Here is a 19425-nt window from a genome sequence, read left to right on the forward strand (position 1 = left end):
TTTCAGCCTCTTATTCCTGCCAGGTGCAGTGGAGCACTGCACGTGTGCTGTGAAGGGTTTAACGGAGAGCCTGGGCACTGCTAGGAGCAGCACGGGGCAGGAAGATGCAGGGAAGGACCAAGCACAAGGCAAAGAAACTGCAGCTCGAGCAAATACTTTTTACCTGGTAATAAAAAGTCACTCCCCACCTCATTCATTTTGTTACTTTATTGAAAGTGGCAGATCCCTTTCAATGCTTTTAAAAACTAAAACCGTTGTTGTTTCGAATACTGGACAAAGTCTGTGGGGATTGTTTCCTTTAAAAATTTTACTCATTACACTGCAGTGCATGTGAGTAATAACACAAGGTACCTTACTGACACAACTTGCTACTGTCATGAACAGCAATTTTAAAGCAGCAGGAGCCCTTTCTGCTAGACTGCAGCCTCTGCCTTCGACTCAGTAACTTTTGTGTCTATACATTAACAGCTCCTCCTCCTGAGGGAAAAATGGGTTTGTTGTGTTCCTCGTAAGGACAGGCTCCAAGGCTGCTCACCCAGAGAAACACCGCCCTGCAGCAGCTCCAATGCAATGAAGCAGCAGCACCTTTTCTCTACCAGATGAGATCACAGCGTGTGCTGAGCCCATATTTATCCATCAGAGAGGAACAGAAAGGACTGACATAAGCTAAAGTGAACACCGCACGTGGGGATGGGGAAACGTATGCTCCTTTTGAGCTCCTTTTAGCCCAGCACTTACAATCTGCAGCTCTGAATCAAAGTACCAAAAAATCAAGCCTTACCACTAACACTCTGCCTATCTATCTCTCCTTTAAAAAACGCTGAACAGCCGCAGCTTTTGTTCTCAGTGGCCTTGGGGTGAGCCACATCATTCACACGAACACTCAGATCTGGGTATCTAAGGTCTTGCTGACTTAATAGGAATATCTTTACAATTAGTGAGCAGATTGCTAAGCAACCGGCTATCAGAAGTTATTATCCTAAGTCTATTTTTCTAGACCTTGACAGTACAGATTATATCAACCTCAATTAAAAAGTAGCTTTATAAACTAGTACTATACAGGAAGCAAAGCTCATTGGGATGGCCCTGCCAGCACACCTTGAAGCAGGCACCGCAGCCGTGGATGTTTCAGTCTCTGCCAGCAACCACCACCCCAGCCTGACAGGTAGAGCAGAGCCCTGGCTCCAGCCAGCTCCCAGCCCAGGCAGAAAGAAGAGCCAGCAGGTTCATTTAAGAAGACGGAGAAAGAGGCTTAGAGTGGTTTTGGAAACTCCCACCCACAGCACACGGATGCCACTGCTGCCAGCCATCCCACCTTCATCTTTCTGTAGAGGACAGGCATCCTGCCCCAGGATCTGCTGCGCAGTGCCGACCTGCCCTTGGAAGAACTGAAGCCATCAATACTGGCCATGGGCTGCTGCCTTCCCTCTCCTCTCCCTTCTTTTTAATCTTTCTGCAAGGTTTGGGTACATGCAGCTGTCCATTGAGCTCAGAGGTGAGGCCCGCCCAACGCTGAGTACCAAACCTTCAGCTGCAGAAAGCACCAGGGAAGGAAACCCCAGCAGCTCCCACACCTAACGTAACCACTGGCCCCTCCCAGCCTCTGGAGACCCAAGGCAAGTTCTGCTGTTGCCTGCATCACATGAACCAACGCCTAATGCAAAACAATGTCCCAGAGCCAAAAAAGAAGCAGTCAGCAAACCCATCCTCCCATGGAACAAGCTAGGGAAGAGCAGCAGCAGCCTACTTACTTTGCCTGCTGCTAGAGTCAAAAGCTTTTCTTTACTAGCATGTGAAGGAATTTAAAGAATCCTCCAGAATATCCAAGGAGCTGTTCTAAACTTTCCCAGAGGCTGTAGTGCACGTAGAGCTTGCGAACATACCTGCACTCACACGTTACAGCTCACAAACACTTCTGTAGGAAGGGTGGGAGGCTGAACCCATCAGGCTCGCCTTTGAAACACACACAGCTGAATAGAGGAGAGCCTTCCCCTTCTCCAGCAGGCAGCCATTTACCAGTGGGAATCAAACCAAGCCAAAATGGATACATCCATAGGGAAACAATTAAAAACCGCGTTGATTACATTGTAAAAACAATTAGACCACCCATCTTGGGTTCTGTAAAAGGTCTAAATTGTACTTGCATTGCAAACCTCACCCTGGGTCATCATGGAAACACGTGTAATATGGAGGCTCTGAAATGTCCTGGAGTCCGTAACACAATGTTATATCCAACAGCAGACAGTGGTCTGGATTAGAGATGTAGTTCTTATGAAGCTGGAAAAAATCCTTCCTCCTCTCAGAACAGCAGCAGGGAATGTGTGCATCAGCGGGCAGAGGTCAGGTGGTTCCGACTGTGTGAAAACCTTCAAGAAAGACCAGGGAGGAACAGGTCACTGCTGCCACGTAACTCCCTCACCTGCAGGAGGCACGCACAGCACAACCAGTGCCCTGTGGGCAGAAGTGAGGCTGCCTCTGCTTGCCTCTACCCATTCTCTAGATAAAGCTGTCAGCCTTGAAAGGAAGCCCCAACACTTCAGGAACACAGCCAAGAATTGCAGGGCTGGAAGGGACCTCTGGAGATCATCCAGTGCAGGCTCCCTACAGCAGGGTGCACAGGTAGGCGGCCTGGCAGGTATTGCATATTTCCAGAGGAGGAGACTCCACCACCCCTCCGAGAAGCCTGTTCCAGTGACTTAGAGATTGCACCTGAGACTAACAAGAAGTTCTGAGCATCGTTTTACAGCAGAAATAAACCAGGAGCTCTGAGGCTTTACAAGCCTTCAAAGAAGTGTCAGTCTCATGCTTATATTGCCAATTAGAGGCTGCTCGCAGTGAATGATACCAAAGTAGCTGACCCTCAGTCACCCAAGGTACATTTATGAGTATCCCCCTACTCAGCTGGGGGCTAAAACCTTTGAGAGCATCATGAGGACAGATCCTGTAACCTCTGTGCAGCAGTCAGAGTGCTCTCTCCTGCTGTGATTGTTAGATGTTGTCTGTATGAACAAATCCCACAGCATATTTGCTTGAAAGCTGTAATGACTTGGTAACAAGGCCTTAAGGAGGGCCAGTGTTTTCAGTCCTTCCTATCTAAGGCTATCTATTTTTCCCCACTTGATAGCATCCTATTGCCTTTGATGCCCGGACTGCTCAGCACCACACCTGACTGTAGCTGCAGAGCATAACAGCAGTGCAATTTGCTGCCAGCCCTGCCCTGCTGGCACCCACCTTTGTCCCGAGGACCCTCACTCACCTCTGTACCCGCTCCACCATGTGTGCTATCAGTTTGTCAGAGATGCCAGGGCAGGACTCCTCCGCCAAGCTGAAGGCGTTCTCCAGCTCCTCCATAGCTCCCACGTTGCCTCCAGTCTGCTTGTGCTTATCTTTAAGCTGCAACCCAGAAATAGCACGTTAGCTCCTTAGCTAACTGCAGGGAGCACCTGTCAAGCAGTGCAGACATCAAGTTCCCTTCCCTTGTAGGAAGACACCAGGAGGGTGCAGGAGGGGACCCACATCCTTCAAAATGGCCTTTTTGTAGGTCAGAAAGATGAGAACGCAAGGTCTGGAATTTCGGCTTTCCTCCAGGTAACAACAGCAATTGAGTTCCTTACAAGACAGGCTCTGATGTGCTGCTAAACATCCTGTATGATACTAGTGCTGGATCAGTAGCCCTGAAAAAACACTGATCTATCTGAACTGGTACAATCTCTTTGCTGCTGAGGACAGCCTAACACCAGACACACACCAAAGGCTTCTGGACAGGCAGGGTTGTAAGCACTACAGGACCTGGATTAGTCACCACTTCAACAGCTCCAAAAAGAGCTTTCCCCAGGAGAATGGGGGAACAAAGCCCACAGCAGGGCCACGCTATAAAGCCTCTGCTTGCATTTAGCATTTTTAGCCCTCTCTCAGTGGGCCTTAGCAAGTGCAAGTCTCCTTGTGCACGATCCTAGTTGTTGATTTGAAATGGCCGTGCCTTCATCATTCAGTTACATCACAGAAACCTCAACACGTTGCTGATGCTGAGCCCGAAGCAGTCTGCCACTGCAAATGCACAGTCACATTCTCTGTAAAGTTTCCCACCGTTCCCATGTAAGCAGCTCATGCTGCAGCTCATTCCCTGGCACATCAGGATGCAGTGTGCTGTGCAAAAATCAACCCCTTTTGTGGAACAAGAAGTACCTGCCAGCTAACCCCTTTCCAGCTCAATTAGACTCCCATTAAGCTATGCCAATTAAGGAGCTTTACATAAGCCCCACCGCTCTTTGCCTGCGCTTGCAGTATCAGCCCTCCTGACTGCTGGAGGTCACCTTTCCTCTCCGGGCCAGAAAGCAGGACACCACAACTGGTTTGACGTTACCTTATCAAAGACTGCCTGCGTTGGAGGCAGGAGGAGACACGGGCTGTCCTGCAGGGAAGCTGCCCAGCCACCGCCGCGCTCTGACGCAGGGCTGACAGCCCTTCAGCTCGATGTGCGTGGGCTGTGTTACATCGGTGCCCTGTGCTGCAGAGCAGCTTTCTGAAGGTCAGCAGGTGGCAGAGAGCTGTGCTGTGCTATGCCATCCAGCCTGGCTCTTATTCTGGCTTGGATCTCCAGGCCCAAATACTGAGCCTGTCCTCTCCTCAGAAGGAGCAGCTGGGTTTCAGGGCTTGCAATTGCCCACACCTGTGCTGATGACCTGGGTCACTTTCCATATTAACACCCAATAATAAAGATGCAGGCAGCCATACAAAGGCTCACGAACAGCATCTCACTAGAAATTCTGTTCACAAAGCCCAGCTCCAGCCTTTTAATGGAAAGAGGTGATCACAACTTAGCAGATTTCAGAGGCATTAATGCTGCTGTTGGTAGGAAGCCAGCACTGAGGAGAACAACATGCACACCTGGCTGAGAAGCAGTTTTCCTACAGGTCTTGGAGAAAAGTTTTTTTCCACCTCCTGCTACTGCACACAGAAACCAGGTTACTTCAGAGACAGCCCAGCACCTCCCCTGCTCCTCATTTTGCTGAGTGGGATCAGTGGGGCCAGCAAGTCTGGGGCAAAGGAGCCAAAGCAGAAATGGAAAGCCAGGACATCACGTCCCATCTTATATCAGCACAGTGGCACTGCTAAGAAGCCCACAGGTGCACTCAGTGGTTTGAAGAGCACACAGCTCTTCCCAGAAGGCTGCTAAACAGACAGGACCGAGAAATGGTTAGCAATATGCTGCAAAACAAGGAGTACCGTCTGCCTCATGCGTTGACCTCTGCAGTCAAGCACAGTGGACTATGAAAAAGAGCAGTCAGCACAATCCATATAAACATTAAGATTGAAACAGACATCTGAGATCTCCTAGTCTGTTAGTTCTCCATTTCCTAAGCAGTGCTGTCTCAAGCACTGAATGCCCGCTTTCCAGAACAGCCTCTGCTTTTTGTCCTGAAGCACTAAGCCCTCTTTCCACATAAACTCTTTTCCCAAGTCTACTGCAAAGTCCAGAGACCATCCTTGGGAAAGCAGAGCCCTGTGCTGGAACAGCATCAGGATACAGAGAAGAGCAAGTCCTCAGGAGCAGGGAAAGGCATCTGTGACTGGCAGCCCAAGAGAAGGCACACTGGATTCTGGCACACAGTGTCTGTATAAGGTATTTCTTACTAAGTACCCCCCCGTTTCTACTCTCCTGCTGGGAACAGCAGCTAAAGATCATTGCCAGTGGGCTCCATTATGATTATCTTCCTCTTTCTTCCCCTTAAAACACCCACCTAGAAAGCCAATTACAAACATTATCTTATCAGTAACTGTAGCTTTTACTGCACCTCCACATCCTCACCCAGAACACAAGGCAAGGAAATACTGAATTTTCAAACTCATTTTCTTTGTCCACCTACAACAGGCCACACAGTAGGTCACTCCTTAGCTTTGGTACCATAGCAACAGAAAAGCCAAGGTCCTACTCACCTCCCCAAAGACTGGGTGGACAAGTGTGGAGAGACACTGTGACCGTGGTTGTCTCTTGATGGGCTCAGAAGGCTAAAAAACAACAAGGAAAAAAGTTATAAGCACAGGCAAAGGCTTCCCAGGCTCGCAAGCTGCCAAGCCCTTTTTAATTTCACTGCACCTCAATGGCAGTCCCCTCACCAAATCTCAGAAAACCACAGCTTGTGTTGCCCTGAGGATGTGGAGGAGAGCTCTGAGGCACTAGCCTTGATACTGGACTAAAGCAAATTTTAGACAGCACAGGCACGATTGGCAGCTTCACCAAGCCCCATGAGATTGTGTTAGCTTAGCCCACTTCTAAAGGAACAGATGGCAACCAGACCTTCTGGGAACCATGAAGTGCCATTCCTTTGTGCAGCTTGCTCAAGGAGTTGGGACGAATAGTTGGTGGGAATGTCCAGATTGGGCCCTGGTCTCCATCCTCTGTGTCTCCATCACTGCCAATGAAAAGGGGGAGGTCAGGACGAAGCCGCAGCTCCACACACGGTTCTACCTATGCACTGTCGTAGTCACAAGCTCTCCCCCACGCGTTGATTCACAAACACAAATATATAAGTATTGCCACAGTTATAAAGCCTGAAGCTTTCTGAAAGGAGATATATATAATTGAATGCACATAAAATACAGGCAACAAGAGCCCTGTTTCACTACATCAGATGTTTCTCATTGCTACTTTTGGTTCCTTACACTCAGGAGGTGTAGAGGTTCCACAGATAAGACTAGACTAGAATACCAGGCTCCAATGAAGCAGAAGGAGGTACAACCTGTTTCTTCAGGCAGCAGTCACTCCCACAAAAGCAGATGCTCACGTGTTTTCCTGGCTATGATATGATCTCCAACCCAGGTGGGGAAGAGGACCTCAGTTGCTTGCACCTGGGGCACGTGTGGCATAGAAGGGGCATCTTCCATGTGCAGTGTGTACGTACATGTCAGAATCACCAGAACTGGAATCTTCTCCATGGCCCTCTGACTTCCAGCGCTTGAATCTGTCAATCAGCTCCATTAGGAATGAGGTTTTCTTGGTGTAGCGTGTGATGAATTTGTGCTTTAGCAACTCCTTAGCTGTTGGCCTCTGGAATAAATAAGGAAGGCAAGCTGCATCTAATCATCTCTGTATAATAAACATGCAAGTGTACCACCTTCAATTCTTGCCAGTCTGCAAGCTCAAAATTACTTTTTCTTGAGTAGAAAGCAAGTATTGCCCTACGGGGGTATTACAGATGCTATACCCAAAGGCAGAGGTGGACAGCAGTACTCACAAATCTAGGATCCTTATTGAGGCAGGCTTCCACAAACTCTTTGAAGGGCTTGCTGTGGTGACCTTCAAGTGTTGGAGGGTTATTTTTGGGGATCAGGAAGAGAACCCTCATAGGATGGAGGTCAGAATTTGGAGGCTCTCCCTTTGCTAATTCAATGGCTGTAATTCCTAGGGACCATATGTCTGCCTAAGAGAGGAGCAAACAACAGTGACTACAGAGCAGCAAGGAGCAATTCTGCAATATGGAAGCATGCAACTTTGGCACAGCTGAAGGACTCATCACGTAAGATCACATAGGGTGCTTCACAACTAATACACAAACTTCTACAGACCCTGAATGATGGGAAAGTACACTACCAGCAGCATTTCCCTGTATTAATCCTACCACTACCTGCAGCAGCATCAAGCAATCCTTCTCCTGCTCTAGCTCACCTTGAAGTCATAAGCAGACTGTTTGATGACCTCTGGTGCCATCCAGAATGGAGTCCCCACAAAGGTGTTCCTCTTGATTTGTGTGTCTGTCAGTTGTCCAGCCACTCCAAAGTCAGCCAGTTTCACATCTCCTTGTTCCGAAAGCAGCACATTGGCAGCTGTCCACACAAATAAGTAGTAAGTCCACAAGTTCCCAAGTCATCTGCAACCCACACAGACCAGTGGGAAGGGACATCCCACAACATCCCCCTTTGCCTCCATGTAAACCTCAGTCTGGATTCCCAGTGTCAGACTCATCCCCATGCTCTGACCTCTGCTGGGTAACACAGAATACTTGTGTGGTGGTAACAAGGAGTAGATGTGAAGGGCCACACAATTACTAGATGTGATTCCTGGACACACAAAGGTGAGAGGCACTTGGCCCAAGGTACCTCAAATGGTCTTTACTTTTTTCCCCTCACCCTTCAGCAGCATTCAGTACAGGTTAAACAGCAGATCCCTGAAAGCAGATCACTCACCCTGGCCTTGCATCGCTTCCCACTCACTCGGCTTAAGAAAGCAGCACTGCTCAGGCTCTGGAGCAGTGCTGTAGGACTGCAGAGCTAGCAACTATGGAAACTTGTAGTGTCACATACACAACAAAATCCTTTCTGCATCTCCCTGCATGAGGTTTCCTCATTCTCCTTGTTCACATGCCCTCCTGCAGAGGGTCAGGCAGTGTGCATCCAGCACCGCCCTCCTGCTGTCCTTTGATGCTCTGCTCCTGATGTGAGACTCCTCTATGGGAGGCAGGTGCCAGATCTCTCTGCACTGCACAGGGCCAGCAGCCACAACAATCAGGACAAGAGGACACATGCAGCCCTGACCTTCCTGGGCAATGAACCCTACCTGAGGACACTGCTGCAGTAAGTTTTCATCACAATAAGCAGCATGCACATGCCTTGGCATCCATCAGAAAAGCAAATACCCAGACCTAACAGCCAGCTGATATTGGAGCACACCATTCACTGACTCCTTTGCTTTAATACCCTGTGTCCATCCAAACTACAAGTGTCAGAGAAGAGCTACAGATCCTTACTATTGCACTACATCCTGAAGACAACAAAAACATGAGCTGCAATAAAATGAAAAGTACCAGATTCAGAAACAAGCAGCCCAACAAGAAATGCAACATTAAGAAACAGTCTTTGAAACCTCTCAGATTAGTTCTGCGTCATCCTTCTGAATTTATGTTTGGAATATCCCTTACAGCACAGACAGCTGAGCTCCCTGCTCTTACCTTTGATGTCCCTGTGGATCTTCCTCTCAGAGTGCAGGTAATCCAAGCCCTTTAGGATTTCCCTCAGGATAGTAGCTATGTAAGTCTCTTCCAAGGGCCCTGGCTTTAGCTGAAAAAGGGAAGGAAGACAACTTAAAGGGTGAGTGATGCTTGTATTTTCAAGCCTTTCCATTTGATCTTTGTCAAGCAGATCATATTCAGCAGGAGGCACTGACTGCACAGAGCCCAGTGCACATCTTATCCTACAAGCAGCATGCCAGACTTTGCACCTGGTTACATGACATGGAAAATCTTTGAAGGCTTTTCTGTTAAACTCTTAAAGGCTTCCCAGACAAACAGCAGGATGCTCATCTCTTGCTCTCACTTGGAAATACACTGGTGAAAGAACACCTTATCTGTCTTTCTGGATCAAGTCTCTTTGCCAGCACGCAAGAGCTGAATTTCAGCCTTGCAACAGCAGTGAGAACTTCTGCCTTCTGGCTGCGGAGTGACAGGGTACTGTATCACAACTTTTCCCCTTTTAATCAGTTCTCTTCTAAACAAGCCCTGCCTTCTGCTGTTGATTACAGGTCCCCCTACTGCACCCTTCCTCCAACTCAGTGCAGGCTCAGCAGTTTTCAATATATGACCTTCGTTCCTTCTGGAAGAACAGGCTTTATAGTCCCAAAGAGAAAAGCAGAATCCTGTGAAAGAATACAGCACAGCACAACTTTTTTTTCATGTGTTTACTATGCATTAGTGTTCCCCTGAAGTCTGGGGCAGCTTGATAGACATGATCAGTATTATTAACACCTGTAAATTCCAACTGTAGGCCAGCTCCCTGCCAAAGCCTGATGCCGTGCAAGCACTGAACCACAAACTCCTGGCAGGCACAAGACTTCAGTTAGGTGAGCTATGGATTTATGTTGCTCAAGAACAACTTACTGCTGTCAAATTCATTTCACTGTTTTTTTCTACTGTAAAGCAACAGAACACCCTGGAGAACTGTGTTTCAACAGCTGAGCCCCACGCAAACGTTTCCTCTGTCCTGGGATATGCATAACCAGCACATCAATCCTGCACTGCCTACCCTTCAGGCACAGGGCTGTCTAAAAGATGTCACACAGCAAGTCAGCATCTGCCTTGTGGGCATTTCACAAATCAAGGCTTCAGCCAAGATATGTCAGGGCCCAGAGCTTACCACATACTTACCAAATCCAAGGCTGAACCTCCTCCCAGGTACTCCATGATTATCCACAGCTTGGTGCCCTGCAAGTAACAGCACAACCCAAGAGCAAAGACGGCGTTAAGATCAGGCAGACAAGCAAAACATTTGAGGTGAACAGCCCTTGTACACAACGCGAGAAATATTGCCTACCACAGCTCTCAGAGACAACAGAGGACCTGTTTCTGCCCCCAACATTTATTTATCTCCAGTTCTGCCTAAGCAAGCTTAGTATCACTGCGGGCACCAGACTGCACAGCCCAAGGAGATAAGCATATTGTCTGGCTGGACATTCAGCATCACTCCAACACATCTAGCACATCTTGCCAATGACAGAGGAGCTTTGCAGCCTTTGATCATATTAACAGGATTCCAGTTTGAAGGGTATGGTCAGCAAGGCACTTTCTTTCTCCCCAGAGAAGAGATTTCCAGACTGAGGTTCTGGTAGGAGCAGCTGGTCCACAAAACCACAGCTTTCATGGTGGTTTTGGCAGAATGCTGAGAAAGTGCATAATCGCCTGTGAAAAATATGCAAGGAATAATCAGGTTTCAAAGAGCTCAAGGATTGCTGTGCCATACAGCCAGCGTTACACGTGCCTCCAGCAGCTGGCATCACCACTAGGAACTTCTATTGGGGGTTCCTGAATCTGTTCTCAGTGGGAACAACATCACCTTGTTGCTCCACCACTCCTTCAAAGACTCAGACACTGTTCTTTTCATTACTTCTTCAACCCTTCAGTACATCCTTCCCTCCTCCTGTTCCCTTGTAAGGTAGGAAGCGTGGCAAGGGAGCTCCAGTTCTTGATATGTTTGTAAGTGCTGCCCCACACCTGCCTGCAGGCTAGCTTGCAGTGGAAGTGAAACAGGCTTAGAGATTTCAAGCCCTCCATGCATTCAAGCATCTGGTGCTTTGGTGGCCTTTTTGGGGCAGTGATGACATGAGCAGCATCACTCAGAGGGTAGCTCAGGTTCTGGGGAGCAGTGTTTCATTGTGAGGAAGTCCAGGATGCTGTGGGGTACTGGAGGGAGTGATCTGATCTCCCAGCTAGGCACTAGGAAACAGGCATACCCCCTCAGAACAGCATACTGCTCTTCCATGTGCCATGTTCCCAAAAGTTGTTGGTGCTATGTTATGTCTGGGGGCAAAAGGGGTTGGGAAGAAGTACCACAATCACAAGATCATGATAGACTCCTATTCTTTCCAGAGATGGCCTGGATCCTTCTACAAACATAAAGCCCTCAGTGCTACTACCTTAGAACTGTGATATTTCCAAAAAGCATTCCACAAATTTCCTTTTGAGGATGGTTGGATGGGGAAGGGATCTGCCTCTTCAGTGAGAAGTTTGCTCTTCACTCAAGTGCCCTGCTCTTGGGACCATACCAGGCACCTCATTTCCACATGCTCTGCAAGTGACTTAAAGACCAGCCTTGTATGAAAACCACATACATGCAGTGGACAGAACCACTGCTGCTCCTGCTGCCACACTGACTCGACGCCCATGAATTGGGCACCTGAGCAGTGCTGTTTACCATCACCAGCTGTGGGTCCTGCAGAAGCCCAACTCAGTCCCCAAACTGCTGGCAAGAGAATTGCCATGGCTTTGTCCTACCTTCAAGTAGGAGCCGTAATACCGGGTGATGTAGGGACTGTCACACTGGCTGAGCACTGTAATCTCTTGCTGAATGTCCTCAATTTCATCCTCAGCCTCCTCCAGATCAATAATCTTGATAGCAACCACCTCCTTGGTGCGGTTGTCGATCCCTTTATACACTTCACCAAACGATCCTTTGCCAATCCGCTCCAGCTTGGTGAACAGTTCCTCAGGATCCACCCTGGAGTGCTAAAGGAGGAGGGAGAGAAGGCAAAAGTCAGCAAGTCCTGCAGCAGCCCGCAGAGCACCATGCACATCAGATCTGTTTGCCTTGCATCTCCTATCTACACATCTGCTGTGTTGTTGAATTCGCCTGAAGCCCACAGGCCCTACGTGGGCTCAGAAACATATCAAAGAACATGTCCAGGATAGGAGCTGAAGCAGACTTTTACGTGGGGTCTCTGCTCCTGCAGATCACAGCTGGGGAGGAACAGGAGAGAGGCCAGAAAGGAGAATGTCAGCAGGATCCATTCCTAAGAAGGCAGCAGCTCCTTTGGGACAGGACTGATGTGGCATGCAGCTCAATTGCAGGCACCAAACTGGGGTCAAACGAGCTTCATGAGCAAGGACTCATCCATACCTGAATGAAAGGCAGGTGAGGTGTATCAGAACCAAACTTTGTCTGAAGACTGGGATGAGAAAATAGGCACAAATCAGAGGCCATCAGAAGTTCACAGAGATGTTTCCCTTCTCGCATTCAAATATTTTACTCATTTGAACGATTTTCACCTCCCTTGCTTGTTTGGAGGGCGACATACTCCAGCAGTACAAACACCAATTCCCATCAGCTGCCTTTACTGCAGCCTGGTTTTCAGGCAGACCCGGCCTTGATGGAGCCTCACATCTCTCAGAAGGTCAGCAGCACTCTGTGAGGCCTCTGCCCACCCTGCAGTAGAAGGAGCCACATGGACACCCTGTCTGCAGGCCTGCACTTCTGGAACAGCCTCCTCCAGCTGGCACACCCAGGCACAAGAGTGAATAGCATTTTCCTTATTAGATAAGCACATCAACTGGGAAGCTACTGACATGACCATCAGAGAAATACTGACTCGCAGTGGCTGGGCTTCAAAGTTAACTCTTTGATAAGAAGAAGCACAACAGAGGGAGGAAGAATCATCTCCTGATGTTATTTCATTCTGTTCAGCTGCAGAACAAGAGGGCCTGCTCTGCTTCATGCTATTAAAAGGCTCTTTGTGATTATTTTTTTTGCCTTAAAAAAGGTCTAGTTTAAACAAAAAGAAAAAAAATCTGGCAAATACAGCCTGACCTACAGGAAGCAGACAAGTGGTTACAGGGAGTTCTCCACACCCAGAACTTCTCAGTCTCACCTCACACGTCACCCAAAGGGACCACTCCCATGCAAGGACCTTGAGCTGGGCAGGGATTTTATCTGAGCAGGAGACAGTGGTATTTTTGCATCTAACACCAGGTTTAGCAGCATCCCTGGGTGCTGCTTACTGATTAACCAAGCAGTCATTACACGCTGTTTGCCTTCTGCACCCAGCACATTGCTGTAGGGAGTAAGCTTCATAGTCAGCTCATTCAACAGTATTTCCATGTGCATTCCAGTCCAAGATACAGATGGATAACCAAATATCCTTCTGCATCCATGGCAACACCCAAACAGGCTGGATTTGAACAAATGCACTGGGAACAGACTGGAGGGGATAGGCAGTGAGGAAACGAGCTGGAGATACATAACAGACTGGAGAGAGTGAAGGAAAGGAAGATCTGAGCTTGAGAAATGCCAGAAACCAGCACAAGAACAGCTGTGGTGCTGGAGGAACAGCCTGGCTACATGCAGTCCCAACTGTTGGCCACTTTTAACAGGAAGGGGCAGCAAAGTGACCCAGGCACTGCCTCACACAGTCACCTGCTGCACTGGAGAAACATCATTCATCCCACCAGCCAGCCACCAAGGAGAGAAACAGAACCATCTCTGAGCAGCACCTGGCTCAGCATACATTCTGCAGGGCAGCAAGACTACGAGGAAACCTCCTTCTCCTACATGGATCATTTTTCCATGAGAAAAGAAAGGACAAGGTATGAGCTACTGCTTCCCTTCTCAGCCTTGTGCAGCACATCGAGGAACTGGGGCTGAAACTCTTCAAGAATGGGACATCAAACAGAAGAGCACTGGCTGCTGCAGGCAGCTTCTGGGACAGCCAGCAGTTTGTGTTGCAGGCTCTGTCGTCACAGCTTCCTGAACAAGCCTCTATACTTTGAGGTAGGTTTATCGTGCTTTTTGAGGAACAAAGCAGCTCAGGGGTGGTAGAGAAGACAGACCGTGACAAATACAAGAAAACTTTGCCCAAGGAACTCAAGAAAGAAATGCAACTCTGATATTTGGCTATCCTCCTGTATCCTTGACTGGAATGCACTTGGAAATCCTGCTGAGTGAGAAGAAGGAACGAGGCCAGAACTGCTCAATTGCAGGTGCTAGGTTTACCTTGCTCTAGCTTGCACTTCAAAACTGATTTGGAAATGCTTCAAAGCTGTTAGGTGACAGGGTGAGAGTATGCCCTGTGCCACACTGCGGCGGGATGTAGGGGAATACAGTAACACATTTTGTGTAACCTGACTTGCTCCTGCCCCAGTAAATCTGTTCCTGTGGAGCACTGCAATGAGGGGTCATAAAAAGCAGAATCTGTCCCTTTTCTAAATGCCCACTGATCTCAGCACCAGTCTTTTTGTCAGAGAACCGCCCTGCAAAGCTACAAACTTCATTAGCAGAAATGCACAGAAGCCAGATGAAATAACTCACACCTGCACAAACAGTCACGGATAACCTAAAGCAGATCATTAGCACCTGTCAACTTTGCAACTGTTGGCCAACTCGAGATGTTCCCATTTTCTTTGATATTCACAGACCCCACCAGGGCTGCAGAGCAGAGCTCTGGGTCACTGCCAGAAGAGCTGACTGCTGCTCCTTGTTGTGCTGCAATGTATAAAGCCTTCAAGGGATGAGCACTTCACTGCTCACTTTTTGTCTGACTGCTTGTGTTACATCGCAGTTCTGGAGCAGAAGGCCTCATGCTGTTTCTCCCCGTTGAGTACAGTCAGACACTAGAGATGGCTCAGAGCTGGGCAGCACACAGAGCACTATCTTGTTTGTACACACAGAAAGAAAATAAGTGTGAGAAGGACAAGGATGATCTATCAGTAATCTCTTTGAAACTTCCCTGTCTGTGAAACGACAGCACGTTCCTTTTCAGCTGCTGAACCCAAGACAGTTTCCAGCTTCAGGAGTATAAGAGAGAAATTCCTGTTCAACACTTTGAACCTCAAGTATGAAACACATACATAATCTACTGTCTGAACTCCCAACTTGCTTCACTGATAGCATTGTTTTGCTTCAAGGTAAGAAAGCATTAGCCAGAGAACTTGAGAGGCTTTCTCAAGGTCACCTAAAGAACAACAGACCTGGAAACAAGCTGGATTGGGAGCTTTAAAGACTGCAGTGCAAATACATCATCGAGAGGGTAGAGCTCCCAACAAAGGCCCACTGCACTGTATGTACACAGCAAAGGTCAACCGAGAGAAGACAGCTCCCAGCTGGCTGGGCAGGGAGGCAGCAGCACTGAGATGAAGCAGCTTAGGGATCTGCCTAAGGTAACCCAGCACATCAGCAACAGAAAAGGAATCTGAGACAAGTCAAGACCCTGACATCCCCGTCCAAGTCCTATAGTCTATCGATTTTTACAGCACCTCCTCACCAATGCTTAAAACTTGGCTAGCAGAATGCATGGGAAGTGCTGAGTCTCAGCACTGATTGAGCAGGGGAAAGGAGCTGGTCAGCCCTGGGAGCACAGGTGAAGGCAATTCAGCTGTGTGACTGGAAGGAGTGGAGCCTGGCTGCACCTCTCTTTTAAGGGCTGACTGGCACTGGGGAAGGATCTCTCTCTGGAGATTCCTTCTTGGTGAAGCTTTCCACTGCAAACCACCAATCTTCTGGTACAGGTGAGCAATCTTCTGCCCTTCCTTTATAGCAGCTCTCTATTGTGCTGGTCCTTCTATCATCACACCTTTGTTGTAATGTCTTTCCCATTGTACTGATCTGTACAATTACCACACAGAACTTTAGGCCAATTCTTACTGCTCTTCTAGGAAGCCCCAATTAAACAGATTATGAGTATGCCAACAAGGATTCTAGAAGAGACCCAAGGAAGGGATAGATAACACACACTGCTTTCCTATTTCAGCTCTGGAGTTATCACAGCATGACAGTCTCTCAAGATACCTGACATTTGCCTAATTAGTTAGATAACCAGAACTTTAATAGTCTCTATTGTTGAACGTTGTCTACAAAAAAGCTTCAGCGCAACCACTCTGCACCAACAGAGCTCAGCTCCCTGCCTTGAGCAGACCATATCCTTCGTTCTCTCATTTCTCTCCCTGTACTGTGACTCATTCAGGCACTAAATTTGCATTTAATTCCACCAGTGCTTTGAGGAAACAGCGTATGTGAAAGACAGCATGCAAACCAAGATGCATTGCAAATCAATTTTAAACCAGAAAGGGTTTGGAGAAAGCATCATCTCAAACCACTGAAGCTTTTAGTGCTGCAGTACTACACCTAGAAGCAGAAAGAACTCTGAGCAGCCTGGTCTGGTGGTTGGTGACCCTGCCTGTGGCAGGGGGTTTGAAACTAGGTGATCATTGTGGTCCTTTTCAACTCAGGCCATTCTGTGATTCTATGGAAAGGCTCCAGGGAGACCTGAAGAAGGGCTCTAAGAAGGAAGGAGGCGGACACTTCAGCAGGGTCTGCTGTGATAGGACAAGGGGAAATGGTTTCAAACTAAAAGAGGAAAGATTCAAACTGGATATTGATCACAGAAGGAAGAAGTTTTTTACATTAAGAGCGGTGAAGCATTGGTACAGGTTGCCCAGATTGGTGGTGGTGCCTCATCTCTGCAGACACCCGAGGTCAGGCTGGATGGGGCTCTGAGCACCTGTTGGAGTCCCTGCTCAGTGCAGGGGTTGGACCAGATGGCCTTTAAGGGGCTCTTCTGATCCTATGTAAAGACGAGCACCCAGATTTCTCCCCAGAGAGCGCTGAGTGCAGATGACACCTGCCAACCACCAAACATACCCGCAGCCAAGCTCGGAAGAAAGATGATCCAAGCTGATACGGTTCACGTGCTTTCAGCCCCGAGTCACGACATCATCTGATGCCATCACGACAGCAGGACGTACCTACAGCCCCCGAGGCCGACACCCCACTGCTCAGCGTCACACGGGCTCGCTGAGGCCGGAGAAGCCCTTATGTTGCCGCAGCAGCACATCCGTCGCTCCGAGCCCGCGGGGCACCGAGCCCACAGACCCACTCCGCAGGGTTTCGGCGCGGTGTGCCCACGGCCGCCTCAGCCGAAGGGCCGGGGCGACAGCTGCCAGCGAACAAAGCGCGGCGCCGCGGGAGCGAGTCGAGCCGCTACTGCCGGCGGCGGGCGGCCCTTACCTGGCTGGCGAAGTCCCTCAGGTGAGCCATGCCTGTGCGATCCGCGGGGCCGCGCGGGCGGCGCTCCTCGGCCGGCGCTCAGCTGCGGGAGACAACACAGCGGCTCTGCACGGACCCGTCTCGCCCGCGCGGCCCCGCCATCCCCGTTCCTCCCCCCGACCTCCCCGTGTCCCCCACCTACGGCCCTCGTCCCCCCGGCGGAGCGCTCTGCGGCGCCATGCCGGGACCCGGCGCGCGGAGCCGCCGCCCGCCCTGGGACACCGAGCTCGGCCGCGGCGCCGGGCGCGACGACGCGGCGCCGAGGGGAAGCGGGAGGGGAGGCCGCGCCGCGCTGCATGCTGGGAGCTGTAGTTCCCGCCCCGCCTCGCGCCGTCCGGGTGCCGCCCTTACGGACTGCGTGTCCCGGCGCGCCGCGCGCGGGCAGACGAGCTGAGGGGAAGCGGAGGCGCGGACTACGGCTCCCGTGGCACCGCGCGGCGCCGGGTGTGTGCTGTGGTGTTGGGGTTACGGCGGCAAGGAGCGGCATTTAACGCCTTGTGGTGGCTTCATTTAGGGCGAGCCCTCGTGAAGTGCCTTAAGAAGCGCCCCTGCCCGGCAAATCGCTGCCTCTGGGAGCGATCGGGGCTGGCGAGCGCGTTTCGGAAGCAACCCCGCTTTGTTTTGTGTCGCTGCCGCCAGGTGGCGACCACGGATTGCAGCCCTGTGCCTCTCGAGCGGGATGAAGCACGGCTCGGTCCAAAGAGGAGCTCTCGCATTGGCACACCGACGGGCTGAAGTGCTTTTCTGCGCTGTGCTGCTGGAGGTGAGCAGTGCAGAACAGCGCTGTGCCTGTGGAAGGCAGTTAAGCAGCGAAAGTAGAGAAGGAAAGGAAACACAAGTTGAATTTATCACCCTCCCAGGAGCAGCTTCCAAACTGTGGGGAAGAATGCACTTGTATGGAGGAAGCAAGAACTGGGCTTTGCCAGCAGCTTTCCTCCTCGCTGTGGTTTATGGCTGCTGTCTAGACTGGGCCACTGAGCTTCTGTTCAGTAGATGCTAGGCTGTGCCAAAACAGCCTCTGCCTCAACTTGCAAGCTATGCTGACAGCATTCAATGGGATGTTCTTCTCCGTCGGCCTTCTTTATGGTGAAGGTTTTGAACTGAAGCAGCGAGTGCCTTACGTGGGTTTAGCAAAGCAAAGTAGTGGAAGAGAGTGCTCCAAACCTCAAGTGCTCATTCAGTGCGAGGCATAGGGCTGATGAGCTCTACCCCACCTGCCAGGCACTGCTAGGCGTGAGGTGACTGCTGTGTGATGGCAGCTGAGAACTTCTCCAGGCCTTAACCCTGGCTCCTTATAGGAGATGTGAGGACAACTTTAAAGAGGAACCTGTGCCTACCAAGACAGAACGCACTGAGCGAGTGCTGTAGAAGCCCACTTGCTCTTATGGTTCCCCTTCTAGAGCCTCCAGCTGTATGGAAGCTGCAGCGGGCTGCTTGAGCTGCAGCACTCTTGTTCCTGCCTGCAGACTCTATCACTACAAGTCTTGCAATATTGAGGCTCTTTTCCTGCTGATATCGTGGCTCTTAAGACTGTTTTGAGTGTTCAGCAAAGAAAAGGGCCTTTATCTCCCTGTTCTGCTGGTAAAGTGGAATAAGCAGGAGTGGCTCTTGCAGCTGTAAAGTGGAGCTGACTCCTGGGTTGGCTGAGCATCTTTTCCCTCCCAATGACTAATCCTCAAATTAAGCCAGGCTGCTTCCAAGCTGAGAGCACTGAGTACTTGTTCTTCCAAACCATGTTCCTGTGCAGCGGCAGAAAACAGCTGATGAAGCTGAATCCTAAACCCTCACAGACGTCGGCGCTTCGGCGCTCTGCTTAGGCAGGAATGGATACTGCTGATGTATCTGCAGGGATACTTTGCTTTCCCAGCTGGTCCCTTCTGACTGCCCTGGGAGTCGTGTGCTGATAGCAGGAGACCCCAGGGTATCCCTGCTTAACAGAGGGAATGACAGGAGCCAGTGATGGGGGATGAGCTGCACAGCAGCCAGCACCTGGGGACAGAGCTGGCACTCACTGAGCACTCGAAGAGACAGCCTTGTCTGGAACCATGGCACAGCTATGGAAATTAGTGTGTCTAGTCTTTGAAACAGAACAAAGTGCTCTGCTGGAACCAACGGCGTCACGTCGTG

General features: G+C 49.9%; 2 protein-coding genes across 4 annotated transcripts in view; one reads left to right on the forward strand and one right to left on the reverse strand.

Moving 5' to 3' along the window:
* The window catches only part of FARP2 (FERM, ARH/RhoGEF and pleckstrin domain protein 2), a 67432-nt gene extending 67240 nt beyond the window's left edge, over positions 1-192 (forward strand). The window contains exon 28 of the mRNA XM_085232557.1: positions 24-192. The gene's annotated coding sequence lies outside the window, so the exon portion shown is untranslated. The remainder of the gene's footprint in view (positions 1-23) is intronic.
* On the reverse strand, positions 193-17595 carry STK25 (serine/threonine kinase 25). Of its 3 annotated transcripts, none has more exons than XM_085232562.1 (12): positions 17441-17595; positions 17260-17341; positions 11760-11990; positions 10137-10193; positions 8946-9054; positions 7667-7824; positions 7236-7421; positions 6903-7048; positions 6299-6413; positions 5938-6009; positions 3257-3393; positions 193-2366 (listed from the first exon to the last, which is right to left on the reverse strand). In XM_085232562.1, the coding sequence occupies exons 2-12, from the start codon at positions 17287-17289 to the stop codon at positions 2327-2329; spliced, it is 1281 nt and encodes a 426-aa protein (XP_085088688.1). In that variant the 5' UTR covers positions 17290-17341; positions 17441-17595; the 3' UTR covers positions 193-2326. The 3 variants fall into 3 exon arrangements, with proteins under 3 accessions (XP_085088688.1, XP_085088687.1, XP_085088689.1); XM_085232561.1 differs by having other exon boundaries at positions 17437-17595; XM_085232563.1 differs by having other exon boundaries at positions 17260-17364; positions 17437-17595.
* Between the last annotated feature and the right edge of the window lie 1830 nt (positions 17596-19425).

Source organism: Meleagris gallopavo, chromosome 11 (assembly GCF_905368555.1).
Source record: "Meleagris gallopavo chromosome 11, MGAL_WU_HG_1.1, whole genome shotgun sequence".
Taxonomy (NCBI): Eukaryota; Metazoa; Chordata; class Aves; order Galliformes; family Phasianidae; genus Meleagris; species Meleagris gallopavo.

Coding starts and splice junctions, on each gene's coding strand:
- STK25 (XM_085232562.1), bottom strand. CDS start 17,289: ATGGCTCACCTGAGGGACTTCGCCAGCCAG. Junction 10,194..11,759: donor ATTACGGCTCCTACTTGAAG/GTAGGACAAAGC, acceptor TGTTACTTGCAG/GGCACCAAGCTGTGGATAAT. Junction 7,422..7,666: donor AGTCTGCTTATGACTTCAAG/GTGAGCTAGAGC, acceptor CTCCTCTCTTAG/GCAGACATATGGTCCCTAGG.